This window comes from Octopus sinensis, linkage group LG30 (assembly GCF_006345805.1).
Source record: "Octopus sinensis linkage group LG30, ASM634580v1, whole genome shotgun sequence".
Lineage (NCBI taxonomy): Eukaryota > Metazoa > Mollusca > Cephalopoda > Octopoda > Octopodidae > Octopus > Octopus sinensis.
Window position 1 is genome coordinate 9,510,165 of NC_043026.1, and position 16,207 is coordinate 9,526,371.

Below are 16,207 nucleotides of genomic sequence, written 5' to 3' on the forward strand. Positions count from 1 at the left end.
ATGCACAAACGTATTCATTCAGGTGAGACACCATATTCCTGTAATATCTGTGGCAAATCGCTCTCAAGCAAAAGCAGTTTAAATTCTCACAAACGTATTCATACAGGTGAGAAGCCATATCGCTGCGACATCTGTAACAAGTCTTTCTCTGTAAGTAGTACCCTGACTATTCACAAGCGTATTCATACAGGAGAGACACCATATTCTTGTGATATCTGTGGTAAATTATTCTCCCGAAATGACAACTTAGCTAAGCATAAATATGTCCATACAGGAGAGAAGCCGTATCACTGTGATATCTGTAATAAATCTTTCTCTCTTAGTAGTACCCTAACTAATCATAAACGTTTCCATTCAGGAGAGAAGCCATTTCGCTGTGAAATCTGTGGTAAATCATTCTCTCAAAGTAGTACTTTAACTAATCATAAACGTATTCACACAGGAGAGACACCATATTCTTGTAATATCTGCAGTAAATCATTTTCTCTCAGCAGTTCTTTGACTGCTCACAGACGTGTTCATACAGGAGAGAAACCATATCACTGTGACATCTGCAACAAATCTTTTTGTGTCAGTAATCAGCTAACTTCTCATAAACGTATTCATACAGGGGAGAAGCCATATCACTGCAACATCTGTAACAAATCTTTCTCTCGGAGTAATAACCTAATTACTCATAAACGTATTCATACAGGGGAGAAGCCATTTCACTGTGTCATCTGTGGTAAATCATTCTCTGACCGAAGTACTTTCATTTCTCACAAGCGTGTTCATACAGGAGAGAAGCCATATCAGTGTAGGAAAAAATATATCTATTGTGATTTTCAAAGAAATAAAATGGAAAATAGTGAGGAACCGAAGGATTTGACTTTTCCAGAAGAAAAAGCAAAGAGGAGACGGAAATTATCACATAATTGTAATGTCTGTAAAAAGTCTTTCTCTCAAAAGGGCAGCTTGAATAAGCACAAACGTATTCATACAGTAGAGAAGCCATTTCACTGTGACGTCTGTGGTAAATCATTTTCTGCAAGTAGTAACTTGACCACACACCAACGTATTCATACGGGCGAAAAGCCATTTCACTGTGAAATCTGTGGTAAATCATTATCTCACAGTAGTGCTTTAACGCATCATAAACGTATTCACACAGGGGAGACTCCATATTCCTGTAATATCTGTGGTAAATCATTTTCTAGCAACAGTTCTTTGACTTCTCACAAACGTGTTCATACAGGAGAGAAACCATATCACTGTGACATCTGTAACAAATCTTTCACTCAGAGTAATAGCCTAATTACTCATAAACGTATTCATACAGGGGAGAAGCCATTTCACTGTGTCATCTGTGGTAAATCATTCTCTGACCGAAGTACTTTCATTTCTCACAAGCGTGTTCATACAGGAGAGAAGCCATATCAGTGTAACATCTGCAGTAAATCATTCTCTCATAAGGGTCTCTTGAATATGCACAAACGTATTCATTCAGGTGAGACACCATATTCCTGTAATATCTGTGGCAAATCGCTCTCAAGCAAAAGCAGTTTAAATTCTCACAAACGTATTCATACAGGTGAGAAGCCATATCGCTGCGACATCTGTAACAAGTCTTTCTCTGTAAGTAGTACCCTGACTATTCACAAGCGTATTCATACAGGAGAGACACCATATTCTTGTGATATCTGTGGTAAATTATTCTCCCGAAATGACAACTTAGCTAAGCATAAATATGTCCATACAGGAGAGAAGCCGTATCACTGTGATATCTGTAATAAATCTTTCTCTCTTAGTAGTACCCTAACTAATCATAAACGTTTCCATTCAGGAGAGAAGCCATTTCGCTGTGAAATCTGTGGTAAATCATTCTCTCAAAGTAGTACTTTAACTAATCATAAACGTATTCACACAGGAGAGACACCATATTCTTGTAATATCTGCAGTAAATCATTTTCTCTCAGCAGTTCTTTGACTGCTCACAGACGTGTTCATACAGGAGAGAAACCATATCACTGTGACATCTGCAACAAATCTTTTTGTGTCAGTAATCAGCTAACTTCTCATAAACGTATTCATACAGGGGAGAAGCCATATCACTGCAACATCTAACAAATCTTTCTCTCGGAGTAATAACCTAATTACTCATAAACGTATTCATACAGGGGAGAAGCCATTTCACTGTGTCATCTGTGGTAAATCATTCTCTGACCGAAGTACTTTCATTTCTCACAAGCGTGTTCATACAGGAGAGAAGCCATATCAGTGTAACATCTGTAGTAAATCATTCTCTCAAAAAGGTGGCTTGGTTAGGCACAAACATATTCATTCAGTTGACACACCATATTCTTGTAATATCTGTGGCAAATCGCTCTCATGCAAAAGCAGTTTAACTTCTCACAAACGTATTCATACGGGTGAGAAGCCATATTGCTGCAACATCTGTAACAAGTCTTTCTCTGTAAGTTGTAATCTGACTATTCACAAGCGTATTCATAGAGGAGAGACACCTTATTCTTGTGATATCTGTGGTAAATCATTCTTTCAACTTGGCAACTTAGCTACCCATAAACGTTTCCATACAGGAGAGAAGCCATACCACTGTGATATCTGTGGTAAATCATTCTGTACAAGTTACGAATTGCTTGTACACAAACGTATTCATACAGGAGAGAAGCCCTTTCACTGTGATGTCTGTGGTACATCATTCTCTCAACAGAGTGCTTTAAATTCACACACGATTGTTCATACAGGGGAAAAGCGATTTCGCTGTGACATTTGTGGTAAATCATTGTCTACAAATAACAATTTGACTAGACACAAACGTATTCATACTGGCGAGAAGCCATATCACTGTGTCATCTGTGGTAAATCTTTCTCTGACCAAAGTGCTTCCAATTCTCACAAACGCATTCATACAGGAGAGAAGCCATATCAGTGTAACATCTGTAGTAAATCATTCTCATGTAGTAGTGCTCTCGCTTCTCACAAACGTACACATACAAGAGAAAAACCATATTCTTGTAATATATGTGGTAAATCATTCCCTCGCAACACCGCTTTAACTTATCATAAACGTATTCATACAGGTGAGAAGCCATACCATTGTGATATCTGTGGTCTATCATTTTCTGGAAGTACTTCTTTGACTATGCACAAGCGTATTCATACAGGAGAGAAGCCATATCACTGTGATATCTGTGGCAAATCATTCTCTCAGAGTAGCGTTTTAACTGGTCACAAGCGTATTCATACAGGGGAGAAGCCATATCACTGCGATATCTGTGGCAAATCATTTTCTCTAAGTACTTATTTAATTAGTCACAAGCGTATTCATACAGGAGAGAAGCCATATCCCTGTGATAGCTGTGGCAAATCATTCTCTCGTAGTAGTGCCTTAACTTCTCACAAGCGTATTCATACATGAGAAAACCTTTTCTCTGTGAGTGGTGACTGAACCCTTTACCATGCAGGTTATTCTGTCGAATGTGATGTTTATTTATTCACATTATTTTCAACTTGTCTTACATTATCTCACAGCTTTCAAGTTTTTACGATATGATTGTTTGTATTTAAATGACATTGTAGGGTAGGTGCAAGAGGCCAACTCTGGCTAGTTTGACCATAAGATAGATAGAAAATTTGGACCAGGTATGGCCACTTTAAATGCTAAAGAGCTAACCCTACAAGTAACAACATTTCTTACTTCCTACAAGGACCATAGGGGACCATTTTTGACTGTCATTGAAAATCACATTTAATACAATTTATTTTAAATATCAGCAAATGCATTGAATAAAGGATTTGAAAATACATTCTTTTAGCATTTATTTACATGTGAAAAATATATATCTATGCACATATACTTGATATGATGCTCATGATTGCACATTCAATACAGTTGTAGAAATTAAAAAGTAATAAGCAGAATTGGTGAAAAATGACCGCTCGGTACTTCTGCTGTTAACTAAATGTGTATCTATTCATATAGATGTATGACTATCAATGTGACAATTCATAAGAACAATAAGCATTTTGAGCTTCTAAAATTGTGGTAGTGTTGTGGGCTTTCTCCATGGCATTAACCAAACTATTCATCAGGGAATTGTTGTAATTGCGGAAGTTCCTTCTATGCCAAAACATAAAGAATAAGGGACACTCTCTCTAACTATAATGTAATCACACAGGAGAGGAGATAGAGCTGTGTGTGATAACAGCCTCCTAACTCCAGAGTTTATTTCACCACATCTCAGGTAACTCACCTGTGGGATATTTTTTTTTTATTAAAAGCAACTTTTGTGTAGGTTTTAAATTTTGTCTTGCATGAATTTTAAGAATCTGTTAAAACCAATAGGTGTGGCCGTGTGGTATGAACCTTGCTTCCTAAGCAAGGCGGCCAGCTGGCAGAACCGTTAGCATGCTGGGCGAAACGCTTTGCGGTAATTCATCTGCCGCTAACGTTCTGAGTTCAAATACGGTTGAGGTCGACTTTGCCTTTAATCCTTTCGGGGTCGATTAAATAAGTACCAGTTACGCACTGGGGTCGATATAATCGACTTAATTCGTTTGTCTTTCCTTGTTTGTCCTCTCTGTGTTTAGCCCCTTGTGGGTAGTAAAGAAATAGGTATGAACCTTGCTTCCCAACTGCATGCTTCTGGGATCAGTCCCACTACATGGCACCTTATGCAAGTCTATTCTACTAGAACACTAAGCCGAACAAACCCTTGTGAGTGGATTTTTTAGAGGGAAACTGAAAGAAACCCAACATTTATATTTGTCTTCCTGGCTATTAATCTTTAACCCTTTCGTTACTAACCGGCTCTGGCTCTGATTACAAATGTCTTGTTTCCATAAGTTTTGAATACAAATCTTCCACCAAATCTTAGTCACAATTTATGCTCCTAACACTAGCTCAATGATAACTAAGTTATTTTACTAAATTCTTTGTTATATTTAAAGTAATTGAAAGAAACAGCATCTCAAAATAAATACAGTAACGAAAGGGTTCAATTATTACAAATGAGAAAATACATGAAGCCAAGTGAAATTGCAAGCACTGAAAATACTAGTTTCTCTTCCGGACCACCAGTCATTATATAAGGAATGGTCCTTACCGTTTTTGTGCAGAGAGAAAGAAGGAGAGATGGAGATGAGATCAGGACAACTGATGCTGCCCAGCACACAGAACCAAACCAGGAAGATGCTACAGAATTTCAACTGTGATACAACTTCCACCGTTCCAGATAGAGTTTGTTAAAACTTGCCAAACCTGTTACTTCACAATATGTAAGACATTTGCCATGTATTTTTATAAAGGGTTGTAATAAATAAATCGCATTGAATTTACGTGGTTCTTCTTGTCATTCTTTTGTATTGGGTAACTCCAGGCAGACAGACTAGACCAGTGAATGCATAACCAACACACAGGTACATCAAGATGAACCAGCCACAGTTAACTCGCAAGCAAAACTCATAACCAATGCTACAGAATTTCAACTGTGATACAACTCCCACTGTTCCAGATAGAGTTCGTTAAAACTCAACACCCCCTACACTCTAATCATGCTTCCTTTGCAGTATCCTATTCCTTTACTACCCACAAGGGGCTAAACACAGAGAGGAGACAAACAAGGACAGACAAAGGGATTAAGTCGATTACATCGACTCCAGTGCGTAACTGGTACTTATTTAATCGACCCCGAAAGGATGTCGACCTCAGCGGAATTTGAACTCAGAGCCTAACGTTCCTGCCAGCTCGCCACATTTACAGTATCCTGTCCCTTATATTATTACGTTTGAACCTTAAGGGTATGTCCTGGCCCTTGCCACCATCTATATCTCTTTCTTCCCTTACTCAACGATCCCCATTTATGTTCTGATCCCCTCCCTAGTGAATACGCCCATCATTTTGCCACTATCTCCATCGTGTTGTCTCCCACCCTCTATCTCCTTCTCCTGCATTTCCCTCAGGCTGGGTAACCATGTATCTCCTTTGTGGCGGCACACCTGTTTCTGTCTTCATCCTGATCTCTCTCTCTCTCTCTGGCCTGGTAAACTTGTACTTCCTCCACAGCAACAGACAGATCACAACAACAGATGCTGCCCAACACACGGAACCAAACCATGAACATGCTACAGAATTTCAACTGTGATACAACTCCCACTGTTCCAGATAGAGTTCGTTAAAACTTGCCAAACCTGTTACTTGACAATTTGTAAGACATTTGCCATGTATTTTTATAAGGGGTTGTAATAAATAACAGTGCTAGATCTTCTTGTCATTTGTTTATACATGGTAACTCCAGGGACACCGACTACACCAGTTAATGCATAATCCAGAGTGATTAGAATTTTATTTTTGTCAGCGTCGCCTGACTGGCGTCTGTGTCGGTGACACGTAAAAGCACCAACCGATCGTGGCTGTTTGCCAGCCTGCTCTGGCTCCTGTGCCGGTGGCACGTAAAAAACACCCACTACACTCACGGAGTGGTTGGCGTTAGGAAGGGCATCCAGCTGTAGAAACACTGCCAAATCAGACAAGAGGCTGGTGCAGCCTCCATGGCTTACCAGACCCCGGTCGAACCGTCCAACCCATGCTAGCACTTAAAACGGACGTTAAACGATGATGGTGATGATGATGAGATATATATATATATATATATATAAACACACACGTTAATGATAGGCAGAAGTTACAGAGTGACAATGGCCCAATTCGTGTTTCATGAGTGCCAATACATGAAACTCTCAGCTTTTGACTTACTCTCAAACTTCTGCCGATGATATATATATATACGTACGTATAGGTGTCAAAAAATCTCATCACGCAATCAAACCAATGAAAGAGCCTCTACCTGGCCGCTCAACGCGCTAAAAATAGCAGCCAAAGTATCCCCCTACCAAAATCACACGTCAGATTGAATCGATCCAGTAGGCAGGGTGCACCTTTTCTACGTATGCCGAAACTACGGGGAAGTCGACTGTGCCTTTTACCGTTTCGGGGTCAGTTTTGCCTTTCGCCTTTTTTGGCGGGTCAATAAAATAAATTACCAGTTGACTACTAAGGTTCGTTAGTGGAGGCGCAATGGCCCAGTGGTTAGGGCAGCGGACTCGCGGTCATAGGAGAGCGGTTTCGATTCCCAGACCGGGCGTTGTGAGTGTTTATTGAGCGAAAACACCTAAAAGCTCCACGAGGCTCCGGCAGGGGATGGTGGTGATCCCTGCTGTACTCTTTCACCACAACTTTCTCTCACTCTTACTTCCTGTTTCTGTTGTACCTGTATTTCAAGGGGCCGGCCTTATCACTCTCTGTGTCACGCTGAATATCCCCTAGAACTACGTTAAGGGTACACGTCTCTGTGGAGTGCTCAGCCACTTACACGTTAATTTCACGGGCAGGCTGTTCCGTTGATTCGGATCAACCGGAACCCTCATCGTCGTAACCGACGGAGTGCTTCCATCCACTGAGGTTCGTGTAATCGACTTAGGCACCCCCCCTCTGCTCACCGAAATTGCTGGCCTTGTGACAAAAGGTGAAATGAATATTTCATACGCATGCGCACTAATCGCATTTCCGCCTCCATTCCTGAAATCTCTGCGCACATGTCTGGTGCCAGAATTTCTCTCAATTCACTCCCAAACACATTTATAATACATTTCTCAACCACCTGAAGCACTTCTAACAACAACACCATCCTTTATAAAGACATTTCCGTAAGTATTAAACAACGAAATCGTTTAATCTTTCAATACTTTGGTGTTTTAGATGTCCTTTGATGTGTGCGACATTTGGCTGCTATTTCTAGCTATGGCGGCAACCTCCTACACGCTCCATCGTTTCCCCATGTGTTTTTCCCACCCACTACGAATCCCGATCTTGTCTCCAATGAGTGTAGTGGGTGCTTTTTACGTGCCACCGGCCCTGGGGCCAGGCGAGGCTGGCAGCGGACACGAACGGATGGTGCTTTAACGTGCCACCGGCCCGGGGGCCAGTCGGGGCTGGCAGCGGACACGAACGGATGGTGCTTTTACGTGCCACCGTCCGGCAGCGGACGCGCGTCCGGGGCAGCGACCACGATCGGATGGTTCGCTTAACCACTGCTGCAACTTCCACTGATGTTGATCGACCTCGATTTTGGTTCTGCTTTCTGATATCTGATTTCATTTCCTTTGATTTTGACTTTGATTTTGATTGTTCTCACTGTGTGTGTGTGTGTGTGTGTGTGTGTGTACTCTTTACTCTTTTACTTGTTTCAGTCATTTTGACTGCGGTCATACTGGAGCACCGCCCTTTTAATCGAGCAACTCGACCCCGGGACTTATACTTTTGTAAGCCCAGTACTTATTCTATGGGTCTCTTTTGCCGATCCGCCAAGTAACGGGGACATAAACACACCAGCATCGGTTATCAATCAATGCTAGGGGGACAAACACAAACACACACACACATATATATACATATATACGACGGGCTTCTTTCAGTTTCCGTCTACCAAATCCACTCACAAGGCTTTGGTCGGCCTGAGGCTATAGTAGAAGACACTTGGCCAAAGTGCCATGCAGTGGGACTGAACCCGGAACCATGTGGTTGGTAAGCAAGCTACTTACCACACAGCCACTCCTGTGCCTTGTGTGTGTATTTATTTTTAAATGTGAATGTGTAATTGGAGTTTACAAATATGTTAGCTTCACATAAGATGTAAATTTTAATAAATTTAAAATTCTGTTGTTCAGGTAAATGTTTATTTCTACAGTTTATCTTTATGGAAATGTTGAATCAGTATTTTTTAAGTAGCCTCTATATCTTACACTGTTGTTTCTTTATTATTTCAGAATATCAGATGACATTGGTATAACTGAAGATACATTCTCATTATTTATCATCTTTTAAAGACCAAAATATTGTACAGAACAGATGTATAAGATTGTTTCTGAAAATGTGTCGTAGAATTCCACTTTGAAATGTGTTCTTAGCAAACTTTCTGGACTTCACTGGCTGGAGTGTCTACAAGATGTGTCTGTGTGGAATTTAAACTTGGATAAATTTACTGGACAGAAATACAGCAGTTGAAATATTTGTAAACAAAACAGTGTAGAAGCAAAGAGAAGGAAAAAATATATCTATTGTGATTTTCAAAGAAATAAAATGGAAAATAGTGAGAAACCAAAAGATTTGACTTTTCTAGAAGACAAAGTGAAGAAGAGACGTATATTGTCACATAAACGTGATGTCTGTAAAAAGTCCTTCTCTGAAAAGGGTAACTTGAATAAGCAGAAATGTATTCATACAGGGGAAAAGCCATTTCGCTGTGACATTTGTGGTAAATCATTCTCTACAAATAGCAAATTGACTATACACAAACGTATTCATACAGGAGAGATGCCATTTCACTGTGAAATCTGTGGTAAATCATTCTCTCAAAAAATGGAGTTGATTTCACACCAACGTGTTCATACAGGAGAGAAGCCATTTCACTGTGAAATCTGTGGTAAATCGTTCTCTCAAAGTTGTTCTTTAACTAATCATAAACGTATTCACACAGGAGAGACACCATATTCTTGTAATATCTGCAGTAAATCATTTTCTAGCAGCAGTTCTTTGACTGCTCACAAACGTGTTCATACAGGAGAGAAACCATATCACTGTGACATCTGCAACAAATCTTTTTGTGTCAGTAGTCAGCTAACTTCTCATAAACGTATTCATACAGGGGAGAAGCCATATCACTGCAACATCTGTAACAAATCTTTCTCTCTGAGTAATAACCTAATTACTCATAAACGTATTCATACAGGGGAGAAGCCATTTCACTGTGTCATCTGTGGTAAATCATTCTCTGACCGAAGTACTTTCATTTCTCACAAGCGTGTTCATACAGGAGAGAAGCCATATCAGTGTAACATCTGTAGTAAATCATTCTCTCAAAAAGGTGGCTTGGTTAGGCACAAACATATTCATTCAGTTGACACACCATATTCTTGTAATATCTGTGGCAAATCGCTCTCAAGCAAAAGCAGTTTAACTTCTCACCAACGTATTCATACGGGTGAGAAGCCATATTGCTGCAACATCTGTAACAAGTCTTTCTCTGTAAGTTGTAATCTGACTATTCACAAGCGTATTCATAGAGGAGAGACACCTTATTCTTGTGATATCTGTGGTAAGTCATTCTCCCGAAATGACTACTTTGCTAAACATAAATATATCCATACAGGAGAGAAGCCGTATCACTGTGATGTGTGTAAAAGGTCTTTCTCACAAAAAGGTCTCTTAAATAGTCACAAACGTATTCATACAAGAGAGAAGCCATTTCACTGTGAAATCTGTGGTAAATCATTCTTTCAACTTGGCAACTTAGCTACCCATAAATGTTTCCATACAGGAGAGAAGCCATACCACTGTGATATCTGTGGTAAATCATTCTGTACAAGTTACGAATTGCTTGTACACAAACGTATTCATACAGGAGAGAAGCCCTTTCACTGTGATGTCTGTGGTACATCATTCTCTCAACAGAGTGCTTTAAATTCACACACGATTGTTCATACAGGGGAAAAGCGATTTCGCTGTGACATTTGTGGTAAATCATTGTCTACAAATAACAATTTGACTAGACACAAACGTATTCACACTGGCGAGAAGCCATATCACTGTGTCATCTGTGGTAAATCGTTCTCTGACCAAAGTGCTTCCAATTCTCACAAACGCATTCATACAGGAGAGAAGCCATATCAGTGTAACATCTGTAGTAAATCATTCTCATGTAGTAGTGCTCTCGCTTCTCACAAACGTACACATACAAGAGAAAAACCATATTCTTGTAATATATGTGGTAAATCATTCCCTCGCAACACCGCTTTAACTTATCATAAACGTATTCATACAGGTGAGAAGCCATACCATTGTGATATCTGTGGTCTATCATTTTCTGGAAGTACTTCTTTGACTATGCACAAGCGTATTCATACAGGAGAGAAGCCATATCACTGTGATATCTGTGGCAAATCATTCTCTCAGAGTAGCGCTTTAACTGGTCACAAGCGTATTCATACAGGGGAGAAGCCATATCACTGCGATATCTGTGGCAAATCATTTTCTCTAATACTTATTTAATTAGTCACAAGCGTATTCATACAGGAGAGAAGCCATATCACTGTGATATCTGTGGCAAATCATTCTCTCGTAGTAGTGCCTTAACTTCTCACAAGCGTATTCATACATGAGAAAACCTTTTCTCTGTGAGTGGTGACTGAACCCTTTACCATGCAGGTTATTCTGTCGAATGTGATGTTTATTTATTCACATTATTTTCAAATTGTCTTACATTATCTCACAGCTTTCAAGTTTTTACGATATGATTGTTTGTATTTAGAATGACATTGTAGGGTAGGTGCAAGAGGCCAACTCTGGCTAGTTTGACTGTAAGATAGATAGAAAATTTGGACCAGGTATGGCCACTTTAAATGCTAAAGAGCTAACCCTACAAGTAACAACATTTCTTACTTCCTACAAGGACCATAGGGGACCATTTTTGACTGTCATTGAAAATCACATTTAATACAATTTATTTTAAATATCAGCAAATGCATTGAATAAAGGATTTGAAAATACATTCTTTTAGCATTTATTTACATGTGAAAAATATATATCTATGCACATATACTTGATATGATGCTCATGATTGCACATTCAATACAGTTGTAGAAATTAAAAAGTAATAAGCAGAATTGGTGAAAAATGACCGCTCGGTACTTCTGCTGTTAACTAAATGTGTATCTATTCATATAGATGTATGACTATCAATGTGACAATTCATAAGAACAATAAGCATTTTGAGCTTCTAAAATTGTGGTAGTGTTGTGGGCTTTCTCCATGGCATTAACCAAACTATTCATCAGGGAATTGTTGTAATTGTGGAAGTTCCTTCTATGACAAAACATAAAGAATAAGGCACACTCTCTCTAACTATAAATGTAATCACACAGGAGAGGAGATAGAGCTGTGTGTGATAACAGCCTCCTAACTCCAGAGTTTATTTCACCACATCTCAGGTAACTCACCTGTGGGATATTTTTTTTTTATTAAAAGCAACTTTTGTGTAGGTTTTAAATTTTGTCTTGCATGAATTTTAAGAATCTGTTAAAACCAATAGGTGTGGCCGTGTGGTATGAACCTTGCTTCCTAAGCAAGGCGGCCAGCTGGCAGAACCGTTAGCATGCTGGGCGAAACGCTTTGCGGTAATTCATCTGCCGCTAACGTTCTGAGTTCAAATACGGTTGAGGTCGACTTTGCCTTTAATCCTTTCGGGGTCGATTAAATAAGTACCAGTTACGCACTGGGGTCGATATAATCGACTTAATTCGTTTGTCTTTCCTTGTTTGTCCTCTCTGTGTTTAGCCCCTTGTGGGTAGTAAAGAAATAGGTATGAACCTTGCTTCCCAACTGCATGCTTCTGGGATCAGTCCCACTACATGGCACCTTATGCAAGTCTATTCTACTAGAACACTAAGCCGAACAAACCCTTGTGAGTGGATTTTTTAGAGGGAAACTGAAAGAAACCCAACATTTATATTTGTCTTCCTGGCTATTAATCTTTAACCCTTTCGTTACTAACCGGCTCTGGCTCTGATTACAAATGTCTTGTTTCCATAAGTTTTGAATACAAATCTTCCACCAAATCTTAGTCACAATTTATGCTCCTAACACTAGCTCAATGATAACTAAGTTATTTTACTAAATTCTTTGTTATATTTAAAGTAATTGAAAGAAACAGAGCATCTCAAAATAAATACAGTAACGAAAGGGTTCAATTATTACAAATGAGAAAATACATGAAGCCAAGTGAAATTGCAAGCACTGAAATACTAGTTTCTCTTCCGGACCACCAGTCATTATATAAGGAATGGTCCTTACCGTTTTTGTGCAGAGAGAAAGAAGGAGAGATGGAGATGAGATCAGGACAACTGATGCTGCCCAGCACACAGAACCAAACCAGGAAGATGCTACAGAATTTCAACTGTGATACAACTTCCACCGTTCCAGATAGAGTTTGTTAAAACTTGCCAAACCTGTTACTTCACAATATGTAAGACATTTGCCATGTATTTTTATAAAGGGTTGTAATAAATAAATCGCATTGAATTTACGTGGTTCTTCTTGTCATTCTTTTGTATTCGGTAACTCCAGGCAGACAGACTAGACCAGTGAATGCATAACCAACACACAGGTACATCAAGATGAACCAGCCACAGTTAACTCGCAAGCAAAACTCATAACCAATGCTACAGAATTTCAACTGTGATACAACTCCCACTGTTCCAGATAGAGTTCGTTAAAACTCAACACCCCCTACACTCTAATCATGCTTCCTTTGCAGTATCCTATTCCTTTACTACCCACAAGGGGCTAAACACAGAGAGGAGACAAACAAGGACAGACAAAGGGATTAAGTCGATTACATCGACTCCAGTGCGTAACTGGTACTTATTTAATCGACCCCGAAAGGATGTCGACCTCAGCGGAATTTGAACTCAGAGCCTAACGTTCCTGCCAGCTCGCCACATTTACAGTATCCTGTCCCTTATATTATGACGTTTGAACCTTAAGGGTATGTCCTGGCCCTTGCCACCATCTATATCTCTTTCTTCCCTTACTCAACCATCCCCATTTATGTTCTGATCCCCTCCCTAGTGAATACGCCCATCATTTTGCCACTATCTCCATCGTGTTGTCTCCCAGCCTCTATCTCCTTCTCCTGCATTTCCCTCAGGCTGGGTAACCATGTATCTCCTGTTTCTGTCTTCATCCTGATCTCTATCTCTCTGGCCTGGTAAACTTGTACTTCCTCTACAGCAACGGACAGATCACAACAACAGATGCTGCCCAACACACAGAATCAAACCATGAACATGCTACAGAATTTCAACTGTGATACAACTCCCACTGTTCCAGATAGAGTTCGTTAAAACTTGCCAAACCTGTTAATTCACAATATGTAAGACATTTGCCATGTATTTTTATAAGGGGTTGTAATAAATAACAGTCCTAGATCTTCTTGTCATTTGTTTATTTATGGTAACTCCAGGGACACCGACTACACCAGTTAATGCATAATCCAGAATGATTAGAATTTTATTTTTGGCAGCGTCGCCTGACTGGCGTCTGTGTCGGTGACACGTAAAAGCACCAACCGATCGTGGCTGTTTGCCAGCCTGCTCTGGCTCCTGTGCCGGTGGCACGTAAAAAACACACACTACACTCACGGAATGGTTGGCGTTAGGAAGGGCATCCAGCTGTAGAAACACTGCCAAATCAGACAAGAGGCTGGTGCAGCCTCTCTGGCTTACCAGACCCCGGTCGAACCGTCCAACCCATGCTAGCACATACAACGGACGTTAAACGTTGATGGTGATGATGATGATATAAAAAATATATATATATATATAGACACACACGTTAATGATAGGCAGAAGTTACAGAGTGACAATGGCCAAATTCGTGTTTCATGAGTGCCAATACATGAAACTCTCAGCTTTTGACTTACTCTCAAACTTCTGCCCATGATATATATATATATACGTACGTATAGGTGTCAAAAAATCTCATCACGCAATCAAATCAATGAAAGAGCCTCTACCTGGCCGCTCGACACGCTAAAAATAGCAGCCAAAGTATCCCCCTACCAAAATCACACGTCAGATTGAATCGATCCAGTAGGCAGGGTGCACCTTTTCTACGTATGCCGAAACTACGGGGAAGTCGACTGTGCTTTTTACCGTTTCGGGGTCAGTTTTGCCTTTCGCCTTTTTTGGCGGGTCAATAAAATAAATTACCAGTTGACTACTAAGGTTCGTTAGTGGAGGCGCAATGGCCCAGTGGTTAGGGCAGCGGACTCGCGGTCATAGGATCGCGGTTTCGATTCCCAGACCGGGCGTTGTGAGTGTTTATTGAGCGAAAACACCTAAAAGCTCCACGAGGCTCCGGCAGGGGATGGTGGTGATCCCTGCTGTACTCTTTCACCACAACTTTCTCTCACTCTTACTTCCTGTTTCTGTTGTACCTGTATTTCAAGGGGCCGGCCTTATCACTCTCTGTGTCACGCTGAATATCCCCGAGAACTACGTTAAGGGTACACGTCTCTGTGGAGTGCTCAGCCACTTACACGTTAATTTCACGGGCAGGCTGTTCCGTTGATTCGGATCAACCGGAACCCTCATCGTCGTAACCGACGGAGTGCTTCCATCCACTGAGGTTCGTGTAATCGACTTAGGCACCCCCCCCTCTCCTCACCGAAATTGCTGGCCTTGTGACAAAATGTGAAATGAATATTTCATACGCATGCGCACTAAGCGTATTTCCGCCTCCATTCCTGAAATCTCTGCGCACATGTCTGGTGCCAGAATTTCTCTCAATTCACTCCCAAACACATTTATAATACATTTCTCAACCACCCGAAGCACTTCTAACAACAACACCATCCTTTATAAAGACATTTCCGTAAGTATTAAACAACGAAATCGTTTAATCTTTCAATACTTTGGTGTTTTAGATGTCCTTTGATGTGTGCGACATTTGGCTGCTATTTCTAGCTATGGCGGCAACCTCCTACACGCTCCATCGTTTCCCCATTTGTTTTTCCCACCCACTACGAATCCCGATCTTGTCTCCAATGAGTGTAGTGGGTGCTTTTTACGTGCCACCGGCCCGGGGGCCAGTCGGGGCTGGCAGCGGACACGAACGGATGGTGCTTTTACGTGCCACCGGCCCGGGGGCCAGTCGGGGCTGGCAGCGGACACGAACGGATGGTGCTTTTACGTGCCACCGGGGCGGCGCCGGCAGCGACCACGATCGGATGGTTCGCTTAACCACTGCTGCAACTTCCACTGATGTTGATCGACCTCGATTTTGGTTCTGCTTTCTGATATCTGATTTCATTTCCTTTGATTTTGACTGTTCTCACTGTGTGTGTGTGTGTACTCTTTACTCTTTTACTTGTTTCAGTCATTTTGACTGCGGTCATACTGGAGCACCGCCTTTTTAATCGAGCAACTCGACCCCGGGACTTATACTTTTGTAAGCCCAGTACTTATTCTATGGGTCTCTTTTGCCGAACCGCCAAGTAACGGGGACATAAACACACCAGCATCGGTTATCAAGCAATGCTAGGGGGACAAACACAAACACACACATACATACATATATATATATATATATATA

At 40.7% G+C, this 16,207-nt stretch overlaps 1 protein-coding gene across 1 annotated transcript; it reads left to right on the top strand.

The window, feature by feature from the left end:
- Nucleotides 1-10,937, top strand: LOC115226810 (zinc finger protein 345-like). The gene is made up of 5 exons (XM_036515137.1): nt 1-106; nt 1,487-1,570; nt 2,292-2,522; nt 9,921-10,151; nt 10,927-10,937. Exons 1-5 carry the CDS (start codon nt 1-3, stop codon nt 10,935-10,937), a joined length of 663 nt encoding a protein of 220 aa, XP_036371030.1.
- The last annotated feature ends 5,270 nt before the right edge of the window (nt 10,938-16,207 follow it).

Bases quoted from the DNA above. Each gene is read 5' to 3' on its own strand.
- LOC115226810 (XM_036515137.1), top strand. From the start codon at position 1: ATGCACAAACGTATTCATTCAGGTGAGACACCATATTCCTGTAATATC. The intron at 107-1,486 runs GTGAGAAGCCAT...GTATTCATTCAG, and splicing joins TCACAAACGTATTCATACAG to GTGAGACACCATATTCCTGT. The intron at 1,571-2,291 runs GTGAGAAGCCAT...TCTCTCAAAAAG, and splicing joins TCACAAACGTATTCATACAG to GTGGCTTGGTTAGGCACAAA.